General features: G+C 47.0%; 1 protein-coding gene and 1 non-coding gene across 3 annotated transcripts; both read left to right on the top strand.

The window, feature by feature from the left end:
- Positions 1-268: 268 nt before the first annotated feature.
- On the top strand, positions 269-25,641 carry mogat3a (monoacylglycerol O-acyltransferase 3a). Of its 2 annotated transcripts, none has more exons than XM_078164049.1 (9): positions 269-972; positions 5,339-5,517; positions 6,096-6,156; positions 11,759-11,902; positions 12,324-12,454; positions 22,552-22,595; positions 22,698-22,788; positions 22,876-22,984; positions 24,308-25,641. In XM_078164049.1, the coding sequence occupies exons 1-9, from the start codon at positions 879-881 to the stop codon at positions 24,460-24,462; spliced, it is 1,008 nt and encodes a 335-aa protein (XP_078020175.1). In that variant the 5' UTR covers positions 269-878; the 3' UTR covers positions 24,463-25,641. The 2 variants fall into 2 exon arrangements, with proteins under 2 accessions (XP_078020175.1, XP_078020174.1); XM_078164048.1 differs by lacking the exon at positions 269-972 and adding an exon at positions 1,089-1,389.
- LOC117250746 (U2 spliceosomal RNA) lies at positions 9,608-9,789 on the top strand. The gene has a single exon (XR_004501141.1). It is a non-coding gene; the product is annotated as a U2 spliceosomal RNA (small nuclear RNA).
- Positions 25,642-25,868: the final 227 nt, after the last annotated feature.

Here is a 25,868-nt window from a genome sequence, read left to right as displayed (position 1 = left end):
ACAGAGTTGAATCCTCCCACAGCTCACACTCATCCTCACCTCCTCATTGATATTCACACTGTGACGTAATGTGGTGAACATAAAGAGTAATCTGATTACTTTATATAAAATAAATAAACAAGGTGAGTCTCACTTCATGTTTCATTATTGTCGGACTGATCCTCGGGTCAGCAACGTGCACGCGCTCCCCAAGTTTCGTCATGAGCTCTGATTGGCCGAGAGGATTCCACCCAGAAGGGAGTGCCTGGTACGCATGCGTAGAAGGGGAGGGAGGGGGCGCGTGTTTGTAAAGTTTGGGGGAAGTCGAGACAGAGAGAGAGAAAGGTTCAACAAAGTTTACTAAATACTTTTTAGTCTCTGCTGCACAGCTGCCCGACACACCGAGGGACAGACTGAGGGACACACTGAGAGGCAGACTGAGGGACAGACTGAGAGACAGACTGAGGGACACACTGAGAGACAGACTGAGGGACAGACTGAGAGACAGACTGAGGGACACACCGAGGGACAGACTGAGGGACACACCGAGGGACAGACTGAGGGACAGACTGAGAGACAGACTGAGGGACACACTGAGAAACAGACTGAGGGACAGACTGAGGGACACACTGAGGGACACACTGAGAGACAGACTGAGGGACAGACTGAGAGACAGACTGAGGGACAGACTGAGAAACAGACTGAGGGACAGACTGAGGGACACACTGAGGGACACACTGAGAGACAGACTGAGGGACAGACTGAGAGACAGACTGAGGGACACACTGAGAGACAGGGAGACAGACAGAGACAGAGAGGAGAGAGGAGCTCCGATATCCAGACGGAGACACCGGGAGGTCGCAGTGCTCCAAGCCGGACCAGGGTGCGCGACCGGCGGCATGAAGGTGGAGTTCGCCCCGCTGAACATCCCGCTGCGGAGGAGACTGCAGACCGCCGCGACTCTGCAGTGGGTCTTCTCCTTCCTGGCTCTAGGTACCTGTCCCCTGTCGCCATGTCCCTCTGTCTGTCCCCTGTCCCTCTGCCCCCATGTCCCTCTGTCAGACCGCCGCGACTCTGCAGTGGGTCTTCTCCTTCCTGGCTTTAGGTACCTGTCCCCTGTCGCCATGTCCCTCTGTCTGTCCCCTGTTCCTCTGTCCCCATGTCCCTCTGTCCTCTATCCTCTGTCCCTCTGTCTGTTCCCTGTCCTCATGTCCCTCTGTCCCCATGTCTCTCTGTCCTCTGTCCCCATGTCCCTCTGTCAGACCGCCGCAACTCTGCAGTGGGTCCTCTCCTTCCTGGCTCTACGTACCTGTCCTCTGTCCCCATGTCCCTCTGTCCCTCTGTCTGTCCCCCTGTCCTTCTGTCAGACCGCCACGACTCTGCAGTGGGTCTTCTCCTTCCTGGCTCTAGGTACTTGTCCCTCTGTCCATCTGTCTGTCTGTCCCTCAGCTCAGTGCTGTCCCCCTGTCTGCCCCTGAGCTCAGTGCTGTCTCTCAGCTGTCCCCCTGCCTGTCTGTCCCTCAGCTCAGTGCTGTCCCTCTGTCTGTCTCTCAGCTGTCCTCCTGCCTGTCTGTCACTCTGCTCAGTGCTGTTCCTCTGTCTGTCTGTCTGTCTGTCCCTTAGCTGTCTCTCAGCTCTGTGCTGTCTCTCAGCTGTCCCTCTGCCTGTCTGTCCCTCTGTCTGTCCCTCAGCTCCATGCTGTCCCTCTGTCTGTCTGTCTGTCTGTCCCTCAGCTCAGTGCTGTCCCTCTGACTGTCTGTCCCTCAGCTCAGTGCTCTCCCCCTGTCTGTCCCTCAGCTCAGTGCTGTCTCTCAGCTGTCCCCCTGCCTGTCTGTCCCTCAGCTCAATGCTGTCCCTCTGTCTGTCTCTCAGCTGTCCTCCTGCCTGTCTGTCCCTCTGCTCAGTGCTGTTCCTCTGTCTGTCTGTCTGTCCCTTAGCTGTCCCTCAGCTCAGTGCTGTCTCTCAGCTGTCCCTCTGCCTGTCTGTCCCTCAGCTGTCCCTCTGTCTGTCCCTCAGCTCAATGCTGTCCCTCTGTCTGTCTCTCAGCTGTCCTCCTGCCTGTCTGTCCCTCTGCTCATTGCTGTTCCTCTGTCTGTCTGTCTGTCTGTCTGTCTGTCCCTTAGCTGTCCCTCAGCTCCGTGCTGTCTCTCAGCTGTCCCTCTGCCTGTCTGTCCCTCTGTCTGTCCCTCAGCTCCATGCTGTCCCTCTGTCTGTCTGTCTGTCTGTCTGTCTCTCAGCTCAGTGCTGTCCCTCTGACTGTCTGTCCCTCAGCTCAATGCTGTCCCTCTGTGTGTCTCTCAGCTGTCCTCCTGCCTGTCTGTCCCTCTGCTCAGTGCTGTTCCTCTGTCTGTCTGTCTGTCTGTCCCTTAGCTGTCCCTCAGCTCCGTGCTGTCTCTCAGCTGTCCTTCTGCCTGTCTGTCCCTCAGCTGTCCCTCTGTCTGTCCCTCAGCTCCATGCTGTCCCTCTGTCTGTCTGTCTGTCTGTCACTCAGCTCAGTGCTGTCCCTCTGACTGTCTGTCCCTTTGCTCAGTGCTCTCCCCCTGTCTGTCCCTCAGCTCAGTGCTGTCTCTCAGCTGTCCCCCTGCCTGTCTGTCCCTCAGCTCAATGCTGTCCCTCTGTCTGTCTCTCAGCTGTCCTCCTGCCTGTCTGTCCCTCTGCTCAGTGCTGTTCCTCTGTCTGTCTGTCTGTCCCTTAGCTGTCCCTCAGCTCAGTGCTGTCTCTCAGCTGTCCCTCTGCCTGTCTGTCCCTCAGCTGTCCCTCTGTCTGTCCCTCAGCTCAATGCTGTCCCTCTGTCTGTCTCTCAGCTGTCCTCCTGCCTGTCTGTCCCTCTGCTCATTGCTGTTCCTCTGTCTGTCTGTCTGTCTGTCTGTCTGTCCCTTAGCTGTCCCTCAGCTCCGTGCTGTCTCTCAGCTGTCCCTCTGCCTGTCTGTCCCTCTGTCTGTCCCTCAGCTCCATGCTGTCCCTCTGTCTGTCTGTCTGTCTGTCTGTCTCTCAGCTCAGTGCTGTCCCTCTGACTGTCTGTCCCTCAGCTCAATGCTGTCCCTCTGTGTGTCTCTCAGCTGTCCTCCTGCCTGTCTGTCCCTCTGCTCAGTGCTGTTCCTCTGTCTGTCTGTCTGTCCCTTAGCTGTCCCTCAGCTCCGTGCTGTCTCTCAGCTGTCCTTCTGCCTGTCTGTCCCTCAGCTGTCCCTCTGTCTGTCCCTCAGCTCCATGCTGTCCCTCTATCTGTCTGTCTGTCTGTCACTCAGCTCAGTGCTGTCCCTCTGACTGTCTGTCCCTTTGCTCAGTGCTGTCCCTCTGTCTGTCCCTCAGCTCAGTGCTGTCTCTCAGCTGTCCCCCTGTCTGTCTGTCCCTCAGCTCAGTGCTGTCCCTCTGCTTGTCTGTCCCTCAGCTCAGTGCTGTCCCTCAGCTCAGTGCTGTCCCTCTGTCTGTCTGTCCCTCAGCTCAGTGCTGTCCCTCTGCTTGTCTGTCCCTCAGCTCCATGCTGTCCCTCTGTCTGTCTGTCTGTCCCTCAGCTCAGTGCTGTCCCTCTGACTGTCTGTCCCTCAGCTCAATGCTGTCCCTCTGTGTGTCTCTCAGCTGTCCTCCTGCCTGTCTGTCCCTCTGCTCAGTGCTGTTCCTCTGTCTGTCTGTCTGTCCCTTAGCTGTCCCTCAGCTCCGTGCTGTCTCTCAGCTGTCCTTCTGCCTGTCTGTCCCTCAGCTGTCCCTCTGTCTGTCCCTCAGCTCCATGCTGTCCCTCTGTCTGTCTGTCTGTCTGTCACTCAGCTCAGTGCTGTCCCTCTGACTGTCTGTCCCTTTGCTCAGTGCTGTCCCTCTGTCTGTCTGTCCCTCAGCTCAGTGCTGTCTCTCAGCTGTCCCCGTCTGTCTGTCCCTCAGCTCAGTGCTGTCCCCCTGTCTGTCTGTCCCTCAGCTCAGTGCTGTCCCTCTGCCTGTCTGTCCCTCAGCTGTCCCTCTGTCTGTCCCTCAGCTCAGTGCTGTCCCTCTGTCTGTCTGTCCCTCAGCTCCATGCTGTCCCTCTGTCTGTCTGTCTGTCCCTCAGCTCAGTGCTGTCCCTCTGTCTGTCTGTCCCTCAGCTCAGTGCTGTCTCTCAGCTGTCCCCCTGTCCGTCTGTCCCTCAGCTCAGTGCTGTCCCTCTGCCTGTCTGTCCCTCAGCTCAATGCTGTCCCTCTGTCTGTCTCTCAGCTGTCCTCCTGCCTGTCTGTCCCTCTGCTCAGTGCTGTTCCTCTGTCTGTCTGTCTGTCTGTCCCTTAGCTGTCCCTCAGCTCTGTGCTGTCTCTCAGCTGTCCCTCTGCCTGTCTGTCCCTCAGCTGTCCCTCTGTCTGTCCCTCAGCTCCATGCTGTCTCTCTGTCTGTCTGTCTGTCCCTCAGCTCCATGCTGTCCCTCTGTCTGTCTGTCTGTCCCTCAGCTCAGTGCTGTCTCTCAGCTGTCCCCCTGTCTGTCTGTCCCTCAGCTCAGTGCTGTCCCTCTGCCTGTCTGTTCCTCAGCTGTCCCTCTGTCTGTCCCTCAGCTCAGTGCTGTCTCTCTGCCTGTCTGTCCCTCTGTCTGTCTGTCCCTCAGCTCCGTGCTGTCCCTCTGTCTGTCTGTCCCTCAGCTCAGTGCTGTCCCCCTGTCTGTCTGTCCCTCAGCTCCGTGCTGTCTCTCTGCCTGTCTGTCCCTCAGCTCTGTGCTGTCCCTCTGCCTGTCTGTCCCTCAGCTGTCCCTTTGTCTGTCCCTCAGCTCAATGCTGTCCCTCTGTCTGTCTGTCCCTCCACTCAGTGCTGTCCCTCTGTCTGTGTGTCCCTCAGCTGTCCCGCTGTCTGTCCCTCAGCTCAATGCTGTCCCTCTGTCTGTCTGTCCCTCAGCTCAGTGCTGTCCCCCTGTCTGTCTGTCCCTCAGCTCAGTGCTGTCCCCCTGTCTGTCTGTCCCTCAGCTCAGTGCTGTCCCTCTGTCTGTCTGTCCCTCAGCTCAGTGCTGTCCCCGTCTGTCTGTCCCTCAGCTCCGTGCTGTCTCTCTGCCTGTCTGTCCCTCAGCTCCGTGCTGTCCCTCTGCCTGTCTGTCCCTCAGCTGTCCCTCTGTCTGTCCCTCAGCTCAATGCTGTCCCTCTGTCTGTCTGTCCCTCAGTTGTCCCTCTGTCTGTCCCTCAGCTCAATGCTGTCCCTCTGTCTGTCTGTCCCTCAGCTCAATGCTGTCCCTCTGTCTGTCTGTCCCTCAGCTCAGTGCTGTCCCTCTGTCTGTTTGTCCCTCAGCTCAGTGCTGTCCCTCTGTCTGTCTGTCCCTCAGCTCAGTGCTGTCCCTCTGTCTGTCTGTCCCTCAGCTCAGTGCTGTCCCTCTGTCTGTCTGTCCCTCAGCTCAGTGCTGTCCCTCTGTCTGTCTGTCCCTCAGCTCAATGCTGTCTCGCTGCCTTCGTCCTCCTGGCTCTCTCTGATTGGTGGATGCTGGCTGTCCTCTATGCTGGTTGGCTGTGGTTGGACTGGGACACTCCGTCCTCTGGGGGTCGAAGGTCACACTGGGTCAGGAGCTGGAGCGTCTGGGACTACTTCAGGGACTACTTCCCTCTGTCGGTGAGCTGAGTGCCATCCATCCGATCAATCAGGTTTATTATAGATCCGATCAGTCAGGTTTATTATAGATCTGATCAGTCAGGTTTATTATAGATCTGATCAATCAGGTTTATTATTGATCTGATAAGTCAGGTTTATTATAGATCTGATCAGTCAGGTTTATTATTGATCTGATCAATCAGGTTTATTATAGATCTGATCAATCAGGTTTATTATTGATCTGATCAGTCAGGTTTATTATAGATCTGATCAGTCAGGTTTATTATTGATCTGATCAATCAGGTTTATTATAGATCTGATCAGTCAGGTTTATTATTGATCTGATCAATCAGGTTTATTATAGATCCGATCAATCAGGTTTATTATAGATCTGATCCATCAGGTTTATTATAGATCTGATCAGTCAGGTTTATTATTGATCTGATCAATCAGGTTTATTATAGATCCGATCAGTCAGGTTTATTATAGATCTGATCAATCAGGTTTATTATAGATCTGATCAGTCAGGTTTATTATTGATCTGATCAGTCAGGTTTATTATTGATCTGATCACTGTGATTATTGATTTATGTCTGCAGCTGGTGAAAACTGTCGATCTGGATCCAAAGAAAAACTACATCTTTGGTTTTCATCCACACGGTGAGACACACACACCTGACTGTCTGTACTAGAGTTTGGCGATCTTGTCCATATCCTATCGTCCTATCGCCATCTAGTGAAATCGCCGATGAACGATGTCATCGCCCGGGGGGGGGGGTCATTATGCGTCGCCGCGGAAACGTTCACTTATAGCCTCTCCTTGACGTTTGAGCAGCTTTATAAAACTCTTGAACATGTAATGGCTCCTCCGCTCTCTCGCTAAGCAGCCTCCCTCTGTCTCCTCTCACTCAGCCTCATTCAGCCTCCTTCAGCGTCGTTCAGCCTCGATCAGCCTCGTTCAGCCTCGATCAGCCTCGATCTCGTCAGCATGCTCCACACACGTGCTGCCCCCCCCCCCCACACACACACACCTCGCGATTGCATCGTCATTTAAAAAAGACATTGTGATCGGTCGGATCGCCCATCGGCACAACCCTAGTCTGTACCCGTCTGTCTGTACCTGTCTGTACCTGACTGTCTGTACCTGACTGTCTGTACCCGTCAGTCTGTACCTGACTGTCTGTACCTGTCTGTACCTGACTGTCTGTACCCGTCAGTCTGTACCTGTCTGTAACTGACTGTCTGTACCTGTCTGTACCTGACTGTCTGTACCTGACTGTCTGTACCTGTCTGTACCTGACTGTCTGTACCCGTCAGTCTGTACCTGACTGTCTGTACCTGTCTGTACCTGACTGTCTGTACCCGTCAGTCTGTACCTGTCTGTAACTGACTGTCTGTACCTGTCTGTACCTGACTGTCTGTACCTGACTGTCTGTAACTGTCAGTACCCGTCTGTCTGTACCCGTCTGTCTGTACCTGACTGTAACTGACTGTCTGTACCTGTCTGTACCTGACTGTCTGTACCTGACTGTCTGTACCTGTCTGTAACTGACTGTCTGTACCTGTCTGTACCTGACTGTCTGTAACTGTCAGTACCCGCCTGTCTGTACCTGACTGTCTGTACCTGTCTGTACCTGACTGTCTGCACCTGTCTGTACCTGTCTGTACCTGACTGTCTGCACCTGTCTGTACCTGTCTGTACCTGTCAGTACCCGTCTGTCTGTACCTGTCTGTACCTGACTGTCTGTACCCGTCTGTCTGTACCTGACTGTACCTGACTGTCGGTACCCGTCTGTCTGTACCTGACTGTCTGTACCTGTCTGTACCTGTCTGTACCTGACTGTCTGCACCTGTCTGTACCTGACTGTCTGTAACCGTCTGTCTGTGCCTGACTGTACCTGACTGTCGGTACCCGTCTGTCTGTACCTGTCTGTACCTGTCTGTACCCGTCTGTCTGTACCTGTCTGTACCTGACTGTCTTTACCTGTCTGTACCTGACTGTCTGTACCCGTCTGTCTGTACCTGACTGTCGGTACCCGTCTGTCTGTACCTGACTGTCTGTACCTGTCAGTACCCGTCTGTCTGTACCTGACTGTCTGTACCTGACTGTCTGCACCTGTCTGTACCTGACTGTCTGCACCTGTCTGTACCTGTCTGTACCTGACTGTCTGTGCCTGTCTGCACCTGTCTGTACCTGTCTGTACCTGACTGTCTATACCTGTCAGTACCCGTCTGTCTGTACCTGACTGTCTGTACCTGTCTGTACCTGACTGTCTGTACCCGTCTGTCTGTACCTGACTGTACCTGATTGTCAGTACCCGTCTGTCTGTACCTGACTGTCTGTACCTGTCTGTACCTGTCTGTACCTGACTGTCTGTACCCGTCTGTCTGTACCTGACTATCTGTACCTGTCTGTACCTGTCTGTACCTGACTGTACCTGACTGTCTGTACCTGTCTGTACCTGTCTGTACCTGACTGTCTGTACCCGTCTGTCTGTACCTGTCTGTCTGTACCTGTCTGCACCTGTCTGTACCTGACTGTCTGTACCCATCTGTCTGTACCTGACTGTCGGTACCCGTCAGTCTGTACCTGACTGTCGGTACCCGTCTGTCTGTACCTGTCTGTCTGTACCTGTCTGTACTTGTCTTTACCTGTCTGTCGGTACCTGTCTGTCTGAACCTGACGGTACCTGTCTGTACCTCTCTGTCTGTACCTGACTGTCTGTACCCGTCAGTCTGTACCTGTCTGTAACTGACTGTCTGTACCTGTCTGTACCTGACTGTCTGTACCTGACTGTCTGTACCTGTCTGTACCTGACTGTCTGTACCCGTCAGTCTGTACCTGACTGTCTGTACCTGTCTGTACCTGACTGTCTGTACCCGTCAGTCTGTACCTGTCTGTAACTGACTGTCTGTACCTGTCTGTACCTGACTGTCTGTACCTGACTGTCTGTAACTGTCAGTACCCGTCTGTCTGTACCCGTCTGTCTGTACCTGACTGTAACTGACTGTCTGTACCTGTCTGTACCCGTCTGTCTGTACCTGACTGTCTGTACCTGTCAGTACCCGTCTGTCTGTACCCGTCTGTCTGTACCTGACTGTCGGTACCCGTCTGTCTGTACCTGTCTGTCTGTACCTGTCTGTACTTGTCTTTACCTGTCTGTCGGTTCCTGTCTGTCTGAACCTGACGGTACCTGTCTGTACCTCTCTATCTGTACCTGTCTGTCTGTTGTCTGTACTTGTCTGTACCTGTCTGTCTGAACCTGTCTGTCTGTGCCTGTCTGTCTGTACCTGACTGTCTGTACCTGTCTGTACCTGACTGTCTGTACCCGTCTGTCTGTACCTGACTGTCTGTACCTGTCTGTACCTGTCTGTATCTGACTGTCTGCACCTGTCTGTACCTGACTGTCTGTACCCGTCTGTCTGTACCTGACTGTCTGTACCTGTCAGTACCCGTCTGTCTGTACCTGACTGTCTGTACCTGACTGTCTGTACCCGTCTGTCTGTACCTGACTGTACCTGACTGTCGGTACCCGTCTGTCTGTACCTGTCTGTACCTGACTGTCTGTACCCGTCTGTCTGTACCTGACTGTCTGTACCTGTCTGTACCTGACTGTACCTGACTGTCTGTACCTGTCTGTACCTGACTGTCTGTACCTGTCTGCACCTGTCTGTACCTGACTGTCTGTACCCGTCTGTCTGTACCTGACTGTCGGTACCCGTCTGTCTGTACCTGTCTGTCTGTACCTGTCTGCACCTGTCTGTACCTGACTGTCTGTACCCGTCTGTCTGTATCTGACTGTCGGTACCCGTCTGTCTGTACCTGTCTGTCTTCACCTGTCTGTCTCTCAGATGTGGCAGTGTTGACCTGTCTGTCTCCACCTGTCTGTCTCTCAGGTGTGGCAGTGGTGGCCTGTCTCTGTCTCAACCTGTCTGTCTCTCAGGTGAGCTGGTGGCAGTGTTGACCTGTCTGTCTCCACCTGTCTGTCTCTCAGGATTGGCAGTGTTGACCTGTCTCTGTCTCCACCTGTCTGTTTCTCATGTGTAGCAGTGTTGACCTGCGCTGGAGCCCGAGGCCCGAGGGCTTCGGGCCAATTATTATCATTACTTCATCGCTTCTCGGCCTTTTGGCTAAGATCAAGTGTAGTATCTGTTCTTATCAGTTTAATATCTGATACGTCCCCTACCCGGGGACCATATATTAAATTGCTTTTTGGAACAGGGAGATGGAAAAGGGGCTTGGGTTGGGAACCGGAGGGTCGCCTGTTCAAGTCCCCGTCCGGACCAAAATATGGAGCGTGGACTGGTAGCTGGAGAGGTGCCAGTTCACCTCCTGGGCACTGCCGAGGTGCCCCTGAGCAAGGCACCGAACCCCCCAACCGCTCAGAGCGCCTGTCATGGGCAGCCCACTCTGACATCTCTCCACTTAGTGCATGTATAGGTCCAGTTTGTGCATGTGTGTGTTTGGACCTGTGTGTAATTGACAACAGAGTGAAAAATTGAAAATTGAATTTCCCCTCGGGGATTAATAAAGTATATAAAATTAAATTAAAAAAATTAAATTACCTCAGACACAGGCCGGGCTCTGGCTTTTTTTTTAACCTGCCAATTAGAGACGTGTGTGTTTGTGTTCAACCGATTTAAACGGCAACACTTGAACGCAGCAGCCGCTGTGCCTCTCCCTCTCCGCTGCACGTCACTCATCATATTGTAGTGTCCGCCAGGACGTGTGGAAGGATGACGCGGTTATTCGGCAAACCGCCGTTTGTTACTGAACAGTACAGGTTACTGTTGGCCGTAACCACGCCAAAACAACCACAAAACAAGGACTTAGCTGTAACGTTAACTCGAACCATGCGCTGCTGCTCTCTCCTCCAGCTCGCTCCAAACACAAGCACACGCACTCACACAGCCCTCATCCTCGTCACTCTCGCACCCCGCTCACAGAACACTGACATTACAACAGAACATTCACTGCAGGGTCGCTACAATATTTTACTGATCCCATTCATAAACACTGTGATAAGGTTTGTTTTGTTCGTGTTTGTAGCTTAGGCTTGGATAGACGTGTTTATGTGTTAATAGACCTGCCACCTACAATTTGCAATATCAGGCGCTGCAGTTGCATTGCGCACACTCACTTCAAAAAACAAAATAATCAATTAAACAGCCCCGAAAATGCTTCAAACGCTTTTCTAAAAATCTTAATATTGAAAGGAAATGAAATATACCCACTTATGCCATTAAAAGTGCTTATATAAGGTCGGAGGTCTATAACTGCACATACAGACCTCCAACCTTATCTGGGTATATTTCGTTTCCTTTCAATATTAAGATTATTTAGAAAAGTGTTTGAAGCATTTTAGGGGTTGTTTAATTGATTATTTTGTTTTCTGGAGTGACAGTGTGCGATGCAACTGCAACAGTGTGCAGCAACAGTTGACAGTTCTCACTAAATAGGAGAATACAGCCATTAAGTTAAATAAATTCATATTTAACTTTATCCTTTCAATCAAAATATAATGAATGTAGCTTAATACCATGCTAGAAACCCCAATTAAGCTATTTTAATGTCTGCAACATTAACAGCCTACATGTTGTTATGGGAGGTTAAAAAAAAAAAAAAAAACAGTCGGGCTTTTTTTCGGGTTCGGGCATGAGAATTCTGAAAACCTGTCGGGCCGGGCTGAGGCTCCACCCCCTCGGGCCGGGCCAGGCTGAGGCTCCACCCCCTCGGGCCCAGATAATAGGCCCGTGCAGGGCACTAGACCTGTCTCTGTCTCCACCTGTCTGTTTCTCATGTGCAGCATTGTGTTGACCTGTCTCTGTCTCCACCTGTCTGTCTCTCAGGTGTGGTAGTGTTGACCTGTCTCTATCTCCACCTGTCTGTCTCCCAGGTGTGGTGGTGGCAGTGATAACCTGTCTATGTCTCCACCTGTCTGTCTCTTAGGTGTGGTAGTGTTGACCTGTCTCTGTCTCCACCTGTCTGTCTCCCAGGTGTGGTGGTGGCAGTGATAACCTGTCTCTGTCTCCACCCGTCTGTCTCTCAGGTGTGCTGGTGGCAGTGATAACCTGTCTCTGTCTCCACCTGTCTGTCTCTCAGGTGTGCTGGTGGCAGTGATAACCTGTCTCTGTCTCCACCTGTCTGTCTCTCAGGTGTGCTGGTGGCAGTGATAACCTGTCTCTGTCTCCACCCGTCTGTCTCTCAGGTGTGCTGGTGGCAGTGATAACCTGTCTCTGTCTCCACCTGTCTGTCTCTCAGGTGTGCTGGTGGCGGGGGCCTTTGGGAACTTCTGCACGGAGGCGACAGGTTTCTCTCGTCTGTTTCCTGGACTGACGTCTCACCTGCTGATGCTGCCGTTCTGGTTCAGAGTCCCCTTCTTCAGAGACTACATCATGTGTGGAGGTTCACACCTGTCTGTATACCTGTACCTGTCTGTGTGTGTGTCTGTGTGTTGGATCATTGTTGGTGGTTGACGTGCTGTAACAGTGAAACAGCTGATGTTAAAGTGGTTCTGTTCCGTCAGACTTCAGACCAACATGTTTATGTGTTTACATGTGTTTACATGTGTTTACATGTAAACACATAAACATGTAGAGAGCTGAAGAGCACCATGTCCAGGTCTGATGGCTGTCTGTCCACCAGTTGTCTGTCCAGCAGCTGTCTGTCCATCAGTGAGTTTACACTGTGTGACAGGTCGGAGCAGGAGGAGTCCGACAGCTGCTCTCTGATTGGCTGACCCAGCACAGTCACACAGGACCAGTTTCATCATCGATCTTCAGAGATAACAGAGTTCAGCCTGTCTGTCTGTCTGTCTGTCTGTCAGGCCTGGTGTCCTCCTGTAAGTCCAGCCTGTCTCACCTCGTCAGTCATCCTGCAGGAGGAAACGTCGCCGTCATCGCAGTGGGCGGAGCCCCGGAGGCTCTGGACGCTCGACCAGGAGCTTTAAAACTACAGGTGCACTTTTATTTATTTCATCTGACTCCTCGTCTGATTTACAGAAATATCTGTTTATATTTATTTTAAATATGAAACACAGCAGGCACCAGTCAGCTGATCAGGTTTCATGTTTCTGGTCATTTTGTTGTTTCACAGTGAAATTATTAGGAAATATGTGACCTCCATGGTGTTACAAATGCAATGTCCACTGGGAACAGAGACAGACAGACAGACAGACAGACATGTTGCGTCAGTCAGTGAAACCAGGTTGAATTCTGTACAGAGTCACCGTGTGGAAACTTCCATCTGTCTATCAGCACAGCAAACTTTATACACACAAAGTGCAGCTAATTGACAGAGCTAACCTTACCATGCTAACACATGTCACAGACACAAAGTGCAGCTAACTGACAGAGCTAACCTTACCATGCTAACACATGTTACAGACACAAAGTGCAGCTAACTGACAGAGCTAACCTTACCATGCTAACCCATGTTACAGACACAAAGTGCAGCTAACTGACAGAGCTAACCTTACCATGCTAACACATGTTACACACACAAAGTGCAGCTAACTGACAAAGCTAACGTCACCATGCTAACACATGTTACACACACAAAGTGCAGCTAACTGACAGAGCTAATGTTACCATGCTAACACATGTTACAGACACAAAGTGCAGCTAACTGACAGAGCTAACCTTACCATGCTAACACATGTTACAGACACAAAGTGCAGCTAACTGACAGAGCTAACCTTACCATGCTAACCCATGTTACAGACACAAAGTGCAGCTAACTGACAGAGCTAACCTTACCATGCTAACACATGTTACAGACACAAAGTGCAGCTAACTGACAGAGCTAACCTTACCATGCTAACACATGTTATAGACACAAAGTGCAGCTAACTGAGAGAGCTAACCTTACCATGCTAACACATGTTACAGACACAAAGTGCAGCTAACTGACAGAGCTAACCTTACCATGCTAACACATTTTACAGACACAAAGTGCAGCTAACTGACAGAGCTAACCTTACCATGCTAACACATGTTACAGACACAAAGTGCAGCTAACTGACAAAGCTAACGTCACCATGCTAACACATGTTACAGACACAAAGTGCAGCTAACTGACAGAGCTAACCTTACCATGCTAACACATGTGACAGACACAAAGTGCAGCTAACTGACAGAGCTAACCTTACCATGCTAACACATGTTACAGACACAAAGTGCAGCCAATTGACAGAGCTAACCTTACCATGCTAACACATGTTACAGACACAAAGTGCAGCTCACTGACAGAGCTAACCTTAGCACGCTAACACAAGTAATAGATACAAATTGCAGCTGACTCTCAGAGCTAACCTTAGCACGCTAACACATGTTACACACACAAAGTGCGGTTGACTGACAGAGCTAACCTTACCATGCTAACACATTTTACAGACACAAAGTGCAGCTAACTGACAGAGCTAACCTTACCATGCTAACACATGTTACACACACAAAGTGCAGCTAACTGACAAAGCTAACGTCACCATGCTAACACATGTTACACACACAAAGTGCAGCTAACTGACAGAGCTAACGTTACCATGCTAACACATGTTACAGACACAAAGTGCAGCTAACTGACAGAGCTAACCTTACCATGCTAACACTTGTTACAGACACAAAGTGCAGCTAACTGACAAAGCTAACGTCACCATGCTAACACATGTTACAGACACAAAGTGCAGCTAACTGACAAAGCTAACCTTACCATGCTAACACATGTTACAGACACAAAGTGCAGCTAACTGACAGAGCTAACCTTACCATGCTAACACATGTTACAGACACAAAGTGCAGCCAATTGACAGAGCTAACCTTACCATGCTAACACATGTTACAGACACAAAGTGCAGCTCACTGACAGAGCTAACCTTAGCACGCTAACACAAGTAATAGATACAAATTGCAGCTGACTCTCAGAGCTAACCTTAGCACGCTAACACATGTTACAGACACAAAGTGCGGTTGACTGACAGAGCTAACCTTACCATGCTAACACATGTTACAGACACGAAGTGCAGCTAACTGACAAAGCTAACGTCACCATGCTAACACATGTTACACACACAAAGTGCAGCTAACTGACAGAGCTAACCTTAGCATGCTAACACAAGTTATAGACACAAAGTGCGGTTGACTGACAGAGCTAACCTTACCATGCTAACACATGTTATAGACACAAAGTGCAGCTGACTGACAGAGCTAACCTTACCATGCTAACACATGTTACAGACACAAAGTGCAGCTAACTGACAGAGCTAACCTTAGCATGCTAACACAAGTTATAGACACAAAGTGCGGTTGACTGACAGAGCTAACCTTAGCATGCTAACACAAGTTATAGACACAAAGTGCGGTTGACTGACAGAGCTAACCTTAGCATGCTAACACATGTTATAGACACAAATTGCGGTTGACTGACAGAGCTAACGTTAGCATGCTAATTAGAGATCGTCAGGTTTTCATAGTGACATAAATTCCTCTCTGTAGTCCTCAGTCCTCTCTGTAGAACTCAGTCCTCTCTGTAGACGTCAGTCCTCTCTGTAGTCCTCAGTCCTCTCTGTAGAACTCAGTCCTCTCTGTAGACCTTCAGTCCTCTCTGTAGACCTCAGTCCTCTCTGTAGTCCTCAGTCCTCTCTGTAGACCTTCAGTCCTCTCTGTAGACCTCAGTCCTCTCTTTAGTCCCCAGTCCTCTCTGTAGACCTCAGTCCTCTCTGTAGACCTCAGTCCTCTCTTTAGTCCTCAGTTCTCTGTGTAGGCCTTCAGTCCTCTCTGTAGACCTCAGTCCTGTCTGTAGACCTCAGTCCTCTCTTGAGTCCTCAGTCCTCTCTGTAGACCTCAGTCCTCTCTGTAGTCCTCAGTCCTGTCTGTAGACCTCAGTCCTCTCTGTAGACCTCAGTCCTCTCTTTAGTCCTCAGTCCTCTGTGTAGGCCTTCAGTCCTCTCTGTAGACCTCAGTCCTGTCTGTAGACCTCAGTCCTCTCTTGAGTCCTCAGTCCTCTCTGTAGACCTCAGTCCTCTCTGTAGTCCTCAGTCCTCTCTGTAGACCTCAGTCCTCTCTTTAGTCCTCAGTCCTGTCTGTAGACCTCAGTCCTCTCTGTAGACCTCAGTCCTCTCTTTAGTCCTCAGTCCTCTGTGTAGGCCTTCAGTCCTCTCTGTAGACCTCAGTCCTCTTTTGAGTCCTCAGTCCTCTCTGTAGACCTCAGTCCTCTCTGTAGTCCTCAGTCCTCTCTGTAGACCTCAGTCCTCTCTTTAGTCCTCAGTCCTGTCTGTAGACCTCAGTCCTCTCTGTAGACCTCAGTCCTGTCTGTAGACCTCAGTCCTCTCTGTAGACCTCAGTCCTCTCTTTAGTCCTCAGTCCTCTCTGTAGACCTCAGTCCTCTCTGTAGACCTCAGTCCTCTCTGTAGACTTCAGTCCTCTCTGTAGACCTCAGTCCTCTCTGTAGACCTTCAGTCCTCTCTGTAGACCTTCAGTCCTCTCTCAGTGATGTCTCTGCAGCAGCAACATGTCCTCAGAGGACAGGGGACAGTCAACTCTGCTCAGAAATCAATCTCTCAGTTAACATATTAACTTTTAACATCCTGTCAGAGACAAACAGGGAGAGACAGACAAGGAGGGACAGATAGGGAGGGACGGATAGGGAGGGACAGACAGGAAGGGACAGCCAGGGAGGGACAGACGGCACAACAGAGACACCTGCTGAGTCCAACAGGTAACTGCTTCCACAGACAGGAAACACATCACAGGCCTCAGACTCTGTGACATCAGAGGATCCACAGTCAGGAGGAGACAGCTCGTCTCTTTGGAGTCTCATCAGTCCATGTCCTGAAGGACAGTCTGAGCAGAGACATCATGACTCAGCAGAATGTAAACAGAGTTCTGTGCTGGCGATGAACGCAATTTTTGGTAAAATATCAAATATTCAGTAAACTATCAACTATTTTCTCTGCTGTCCATCATGGGACCAAAAAAGTGCAGAAGATTTGGAGGAGATCAGTCACCGAACTTTATGTCGGAGGAACTCAGCGGTGTGGCCAAACAACAGACAGAACTGCCTGTCTTACTGAAGGAGGTTTGTGAACTTAAGAAGATGATGCAGGAGAAAGACAACAAAATCAGTCTCCTGGAAAAACAAGTGGATGAATTAGCACAATACACCAGGATGGATGATGTCATTGTAACAGGATTGAACACCAAACATAGATCATAGGCGAGGGTTGCCACTGCAGCTGGAGCCGACAGCACAAGCGCTGAGGATGACACCCCGGAGGAAATTCATTCCCTGGAGCAGCAGATCATCCAGTTCTTTTCCTCAAATGACATCCACATTAAGAACAGTGATATTGCCATCCACTTCCAAGGAAAGACAACAGGTCTAAACCGGTCATCATTATCCGGTTTGCAAACAGAAAAGTTAAGAATGATTTGCTGCGGCAAACGGAAAAGCTGAGTGGAACAGATGTGTACGTCAACGAACACCTGACCAAGAAGAATGCAGATATAGCAAGACAAGCCAGAGCCCTTCAGAAACAAAAGAAAATACAGACGACCTGGACAAGGCTTTGTAAAGTTTGGATTAAATTAAATGGGACTCCGGAGGAAGCGAAAGTCATGATGCTAAGAGAGCTCTCTGACGTAGATAAGTTCAAGTGACTGCTCCCTCGGGGACATAACTGCCCAAAACGACTCTTTATTGTTTAGGCCTACACTGAGTGACTTTTCTTTTTTTCATGGGACAAACTATGAGCATTCTTCCTTCAGGCTTAGGCCTACTGTACATCACGCCAATAGACTGCATCCTGCATGCGGAATTACTAGGCCTACATGACGTCAACTGACTGTATCCAATTTACCTCTGCACAAGAGCTCTGTCTGAAAACTTTTGACAACACTGAACATAGATTTCACAACTTTGAATATAATATAGACCCGGATCACTTTTTTCTCAACAACATTTCTCGTCAATGTAAATATTTCACAGAGGAACAGTTTAAAGACTGCCCTATGACCGATGGAACATTTTCAATTATACACTTTAATAGCAGGAGTCTCTCTGTGAACATTCCAAAAATTTAGGACTGTTTAAAAACATCCAACAAACTTTTTTCAGCTATTGCAATTTCTGAGACATGGTTAAAAGATGAACAGGAGGATGTCGCCCAGATTGGTGGTTGAATCAAAGGGGCAGGGCGTTGCACTTTATGTTAAAGCCCCTACAAGGAACTTTCATTTTGAGTTGATTTTGGCGACCCTGTGGACAAAAGCGGTAGTGTTTTGCCAGAATGAAGCCTACATTTCCCATGAGCTCTAGCGCGTATTGCCGTAAAGACACTTACCTGGCTCGCGCATGTGTTTGTTCTGGGGATGAATGAAACAACAATACGGGAAAACTTTGCCCTCGCTCCTATCGGGGATCCCAGCTCACCTCTGCCGCGCCCCAGCTCCACCTCTCTGGTGTAAGCGCCACTGCCGCCGGGGTAAACGCAGCGGTCGGCTGGTAAGGCTGAAAGCCTGTTTGGCGAGCACTTCCACGGCTTCTTGGACTGAGTATGGAGCGGTGCCTCGCCTCTTTATTTCTCAGCACTCGCTGGACCCTGTCGACGCCTGGCTGGTACCTGTCGTTGGCCCGGATGAGGTGTTCCAGCCCCGCGGTCCCTGCTCTCCTCGTCCCCGCTGGCGCGGGGTGAATCTGAGCAACCTGCGGCCTCTGTGTGTGGCTCCCCGGACAGCTAACGCCGTGGCCCTGCCGGTTCCTGCCAGGATTGGGCTGGTAAATGCTAGATCGCTAGCGAACAAAACGTTTATCCTGAAGGATTTCCTGACTTCCCGAGGATTGGATTTTCTCTGTGTGACTGCGATGTGGCTGACTGTTGGTGAGTCCAGTGCTTTCACAGAACTTTTACCCGATGATTGCTGCTATTTTAACGTCGGGTCAAGGAGGAGGAATAGCGACTATTTATAAGAGTCACTAAATGTAAGTAGCTAGGTAAGATGACGTGTGCCGTCTGAGTGCCGTAAATCGTTTCGTCCTGGAAGCGACCTGGGGCGGACCCGGAGACAGTTTGCTAAAGGTATGGATATACACTATATAGAAATAGCTTATCTTCACACCGATGGTCTCATTTGCTGTTGTAGGTCACACACAGACATCAGCAGAAACCAGAGACTTTTGCATATCCAGTTAAAAGTTCCTTGTAGCGGCTTTAAGTCAACTCACCAATGTAAAATTGTTAAAAATATGTCCTTTTCAATAGAAAATATTTTGGAATGTGTTACAGTTGAGATTAAATGTGAAAAATCAAAAAATATAATTATAAGCTGTGTTTATAGAGCTCCTGGGTCAAACATTGATCTTTTTGAGGATAAACTTACAGAAATGTATAACACAATCAATAGCAATAAGCTTCTATTTGTCTGTGGAGACTTCAGTATAGATTTTCTAAATCCACATAATCACAAATAACAAAATTCATTAACTCTGTGTGTTGTATGGGATTGTATCCAACAATTACCCATCCAAGCAGGATAACTATGAACACAGCTACACCTATTGATAATATAACAAATGTCACTGAAGGGAACTTAACTTGGGGTTTACCTATAAGTGATGTTAGTGACCATTTGCCTGCACTGACTGCACATCTAACAAGGAAAATAACAGATGCAACTATTGAAAATCTTAGAAAGGACTTACTGCATCAAAACTGGAACGAAATTTATGTTGATGATATTGACAAATCTTAATTTATTTACATTATTTCAAAGTTATATGATAAACACTGCTCTCTTGTGGCCAAAGCAGGTAACAAATGGTATACAGACAAACCATGGATAACAAAGGGGCTACAGAATGCATGTAAAGAGAAAAACCTATTGTATAAGCAATTCCTAAAACTTAGAACTAAGGATGCTGAAAGCAAATATAAGACATACAAAAATAAATTAACTTGTATCATGAGATCTAGCAATAAATTATATTACAATGAATTACTAGAAAAAAACAGAACTAATATTAAAGGCAGATTCTAAATGAAATTATCAAAAAGAAAAAAAGTCGTTAAAGATTACCCATCTTTCTTTTACTCAAATAATGATGCAATCATTAAGGAAAATAAACCTATAGCAGATCGATTCAATGAATACTTTGTTAATGTGGGTAAAAATCTAGCCAACTCTATTGTATCCCCTAAAAATATTTACTGGGAAGACATCAATACCATCAACATAATATCGGATTCAATGTTTATTAAAAAACTGATGAAAAAGAAATAATTGATATAGCTCGTAAATCAAAAGATAAAAAAATCAACGGACTGTAAGAATTTTGATACGTTTTTGATAAAGAAAATTATTGATTGTATTGTTAAATTATATTTGTAACCTGTCTCTAATGAGTGGAAAATTTCCATCAAAAATGAAAATAGCTAAAGTGAGCTAAACTGCTGTTTAAATCTGGTGACAAACATGTATAGGCCAATCTCACTGCTACCACAGCTCTCCAAAATTTTGGAAAAGGTATTTGTGGAGAGGCTAAATGATTTCTTATCAAAGCACCAAATACTCTGTGAACAGCACTAGCTCTCATGTAGCCTGGAAATCCAGACCCAAATCTAGAAAGATTTAGGGTCTGGCCATGAGTAATGCAAATGGCCCAACTCGAGGGGCGGCACCAAGCATGCATTTGTAAATATCACTGTTCCTTTTTTAGAGAAAAAGCCAAGTCTAACTCGTTCATTGTAGCGGCCAAAGCCGTTTCAAACACCTGGTGTAATACAACTGGTTGCAGTGTTTACTGACTGATTCCGGACTTCGTCGTCGCAGCGCTGTCGTCATCTGTTTAGCTTGCCTCTGGCCCGCCTATATCAGATACACTGATGTGATTGGTGCAGCTCGGTTTCATGGGCATAGGTAATGACCATCATTTCTGATTGCCAGAGGGACTCGCTGAGCAAATTCAAATTGTGCTCTCGTAAGAACTCTAGATTTCCAGGGTAGCCCTAATGGACTTTGCTGAAGAAATTACAAATGCCATTGATAAAAAGCAGTACAGCAGGGGTATTTTTTGATTTACAGAAAGAATTTGACACTATTGACCACACCTTATTATTAACCACATTACAAAAGTATGGCATCAGGGGATTGGCACATGACTGGTTGACCAGCTATTTACAAAATAGGTATCAATATGTTCATATTAATAAGACAAACTCAGAGTACTTGAAGGTTACATGTGGTGTGCCTCAGGGTTCGGTCCTTGGTCTATTGCTTTTTCTTTTATATATTAATGACATAAGTTTGGTTTCAAAGTCACTGAATTGTATTTTATTTGCTGATGATACGACTGTGTTCTGTTGTGGGGATCATTTGGGACAGCTTCTGGATACAGTGGAGAAGAACTGCAGAAATTCAAACAATGGTTTGATTTAAACAAATTATCACTTCACTTTGGCAAAACAAAGTGAAGTGATAATTTGGAAATAAGTCCATGAACTCAAGCAGAAGTTTAACAATAAATGATGTTGATAATGAAATTGTATCTGAAACAAAATTCCTTGGAGCTATCATGTTGATCTGTTCTGTACGACATCTATTGCACATCTGTCCGTCCTGGAAGAGGGATCCCTCCTCAGTTGCTCTTCCTGAGGTTTCTACCGTGTTTTTTTTCCCCGTTAAAGGGTTTTTTGGGGAGTTTTTCCTGATCAGCTGTGAGGGTCATAAGGACAGAGGGATGTCGTATGCTGTAAAGCCCTGTGAGGCAAATTGTGATTTGTGATATTGGGCTTTATAAATAAAATTGATTGATTGATTGATTGATTGATTGATATTATTGATGACAAATTAAGTTGGAAATCCCACATAAATTATGTTAAATCAAAAATGTCAAAATCCATTGCAATTTTGTACAAAGCCCATGATTTCCTCTCTCAAAATTCACTAATTACACTTGATAATAGCTCCATATATGACATATTTTATTGAGGTCTGGGGAAACACATATAAAAGAAATACTTTGTTATATAAATTCAATAAATTATATATAAATTCTATATTTTTATTGCAAAAGAAAGCTGTAACAATTATCTGTAAAAAAAAAAAAAAAACCTTATCGCGAGCCAACTAACCCACTATTTATTTGCAAAAACATTTTGAAATTCACGGACTTAGTTGATTGCATCCCAATACAAACCACGTACAAAGTAAAAAACGAACTTCTGCCTCCACCTCTCAAAAACTGTTTAAAATGAGAGACACCAGATATAATCTGAGGGGAACATTATTATTTGATAAACCAAAGAACCGAACTAATGTTAAAAATAACTGTGTTTCTGTGAAAGGGGTAAAGATGTGGAACAACTGTCCCGAAAATATTAAATCATGTTGTACATTACACATCTTTAAAAGATTCTATAAAAACTACATTATTTCTTGCTATGGTAAAGACAATTAAGTTTACTGACTGTACTATTATTTCCGAATTTGTGCGCTGTGCGCTATTCGTTCTATTGTGTGATGGAAAATTTAAGTTTATTGATATGATTGATTTCAAATTCTTGCACGTTGCTCTTTTGTATTTGTATTGTTATGACGAGTATAATTTTGTAAGGTAAAATGGGTAGGTGTTTCTAAGCTTTAGCTTCCACCCTTTCAGTTACATTGATTATTGAAATGTACTGACATAAACACATTCATTCATTCAGCTGCTTCAACTTGCCTTTGATATCAGAGGGTTGTATGATGTAACTGATCTCTGACATCACTCACATCATGTGACCTAAACGCACCAATGCCCAAATGTTTCACCACCGTGGAATAAATGAATAATAAAATACATTAATATAAGATGGACGTGTGGCGTTTACAGAGACGCCGTCACAGCTTCCTGAGTGGTAAACATGTAGTTAACATGTAGTAACCATTTAATAAAAAATGTAAACATGAAGTAAACATATAAACATGTAGTAAACATGAAATAAACAAACACGTGTTGCCTTAAAAACAAAGGAATGGTTTTTATGTGAATATTTACTGAACATGTTTGTTTCTGTGTTTCAGGTCCTGAACAGGAAGGGCTTCATCAAATTGGCTCTCAAACACGGGTGGGTGGGGCTTATGGAAGGGGGGTGGGTGGGTGGGCGGGGCTTCAATCAGTACACTAACTCTGTGTGTGTGTGTGTGTGCGTGTGTACGCATGTGTGCAGAGCTCAGCTGGTCCCAGTCTTTTCCTTTGGAGAAAACGAGTTGTTTGATCAGATGGAGAATCCCAGCGGCTCGTCTCTGAGGAGGCTGCAGGTCAGAGGTCACACCGACGTTCACACTGCATTCACACAAACCATGACACACACACACACACACTCATCGGTCATCCTGTGTCCACAGAACCGGCTGCAGAGCATCATGGGAGTGGCAATGCCTCTGTTTCACGCCAGAGGAGTTTTCCAGTACAGCTTTGGTCTGATGCCCTACAGGAAGCCCATCCACACTGTCGGTAAGACCGCAGTGTTAGCCTGACGTTAGTCTGACATTGGGTTAACGTTAGCATGATCTTAGCCTGACGTTAGCGTGACGTTAGGTTAATGTTAGCCTGATGTTAGGTTTATGTTAGCCTGATGTTAGGTTAACATTAGCCTGATGTTAGGTTAATGTTAGCCTGACGTTAGCTTTATGTTAGCTTTACGGTAGGGTAAAGGTTAAGTAAATGTTAGCCCGAAGTTAGTCTGATGTTAGGTTAAAGTTAGCCTGACGTTAGATTAATGTTAGCCTGATGTTAGGTTTATGTTAGCCTGATGTTAGGTTAACATTAGCCTGATGTTAGGTTTATGTTAGCCTGATGTTAGGTTAACATTAGCCTGATGTTAGGTTAATGCTAGCCAGACGTTAGCTTTATGTTAACTTTATGGTAGGGTAAAGGTTAAGTAAATGTTAGCCCAAAGTTAGCCTGATGTTAGGTTAATGTTAGCCTGATGTTAGGTTAGGGTTGTGCGGTATACCCATTTGTACCGAAAACCAGTATTTATTTTCATTATGATATGAATTTTTCATATGCCGCAATACGGGTGAATAGCCCAAACAACATCAACATTTTTTTCATCTTAGCTCTTTAGAAAGTACCGTTATATTATTTGGCGCTACGGATGCTTCATATCCAGGCCTATCGAACAGGTCTATACCTTGTCCGTTTATTAAACAAACTAAATAGCCTTAAGTTATTAAGTTATTTATTTATTAGTCTTATTTACATGACGGCATGTCATTTCTGTCTCTACATGGTCGCGCATTTACAATTCTCCTCTGCTCTCTGTATCTCCCACGGTGGAGTTTCGCCCCGATGCGCGCGCACACACACACACACACACACACACGTGCGCACACACACACACAAGTGAGCACACTACAACACGGCTCGGGCCGCATTTTCCTGACCAAAGCCGACCCGAGTCCGCGACAATTATAACCGAGTCCGGCCTGAACCCGCAGCACAGCACTAATGCAGCGGAGCCTGTGTTGTGTTCAGGCGTTGTCACGTAAATAACAAATTCCAGCACTTGAATAGGCCATAGCACAACACAACAGCATGTCAAGTGGGCCAAACCAGAGCAAAATACCGTCAAATACTGTGAAACTGATATGATTTTTTTTTTTTAAAAAACGTGATATGAAAATTTTGTCACACCGCCCAGCCCTATGTTAGGTTAATGTAAGCCTGAAGTTAGGTTAGTGTTAGCCTGATGTCAGCCTGATGTTAGGTTAGTGTTAGCCCAATGGGAGGAGTGGGAGGAGCAGATGGATCTGACGTGTTGTCTGTTTTCAGTGGGAAGGCCGATCTCAGTGGTCCAGACTCCCAGTCCCAGCAGAGAGGACATCGAGTGTCTCCATAAAGTTTACCTGCAGAGTCTCACTGAGCTGTTTGAGCAGCACAAACACACCTATGGCCTCCAGGAGCACCAGCACCTTACCTTCATATGACCTTTACATGACCTTCATCTCACCTTCACATGACCTCCATATGACCTTAACGTGATCTCTATCTCACCTTGAAATGACCTTCATCTGACCTTCACATGACCTTTATCTCACCTTTATATGACCTTCACATTGCCTTCATATGACCATCACATAAACACCTGGCCTTCATATCACCTTTATCTTCATCTCTCACCTTCACATGACCTTCATATCACCTTCACATGGCCTTCATCTCACCTTTATATGACCTTCACATGGCCTTCATATGACCATCACATAAACACCTGGCCTTCATATCACCTTTATCTTCATCTCTCACCTTCACATGACCTTCAATTCACCTTTATATGACCTTCATCTCACCTTTATATGACCTTCACATGACCTTCATCTCACCTTTATTAGACCTTTATATGACCTTCACATGGCCTTCATATGACCTTCACATAAACACCTGACCTTCATATCACCTTCATCTTCATCTCTCACCTTCACATGACCTTCATATCACCTTCATCTTCATCTCTCACCTTCATACGACCTTCATTTCACCTTTATATGACCTTCACATGACCTTTATCTCACCTTCATCTAACAATCATCTCACCTTCATATGACCTTCATTTCACCTTTATATGACCTTTATCTCACCTTTATTAGACCTTTATATGAACTTCTCATGACCTTCATGTGACCTTCACATAAACACCTGACCTTCATATCACCTTCATCTTCATCTCTCACCTTCACATGACCTTCATATCACCTTCACATGGCCTTGATCTCACCTTTATATGACCTTCTCATGACCTTCATATGACCGTCACATAAACACCTGACCTTCATATCACCTTCATCTTCACATCTCACCTTCACATGACCTTCATATGACTTTCCCTATGATGTGTACATAAACATTACTACATTTCCATGACAACAGGAGCTGGTTGATTTGAAAGTAAAACTTTCTTCTTATTTCTGTTGACATTTGTAACGTTTCTGTTGAACTGTTTCACTGTGTGTTGAAGAGCGACGTAAATATGTTATTGAGTATTTATTATGTTTCTTTAATAATTACATGATGATGTAACATTGACAGCTTGGTCATGCAGAGGTCTAATGTGACATCACAGTGACATCATAGTGACATCATAGTGACAATAAAAGATCCAAATGAAATGGTGTCTGTTAGCTGTTTGTTAGCTTTCTGGTAGCTGTGTGTTAGCTGTCTGTAAGCAGTCTGTCAGCAGTTTGTTAGTTTGTTAGCTGTCTGTAAGCAGTCTGTCAGTTAGCAGTCTGTAAGCAGTCTGTCAGCAGTTTGTTAGTCTGTTAGCTGTCTGTAAGCAGTCTGTCAGCAGTTAGCAGTCTGTAAGCAGTCTGTCAGCAGTTTGTTAGTTTGTTAGCTG

The sequence above is a fragment of the Epinephelus lanceolatus genome, chromosome 22 (assembly GCF_041903045.1).
Source record: "Epinephelus lanceolatus isolate andai-2023 chromosome 22, ASM4190304v1, whole genome shotgun sequence".
NCBI classification, from domain to species: Eukaryota; Metazoa; Chordata; class Actinopteri; order Perciformes; family Serranidae; genus Epinephelus; species Epinephelus lanceolatus.
The sequence above is the reverse complement of the archived record's forward strand: the minus strand, read 5'-3'. Positions and strand labels throughout refer to the sequence as shown.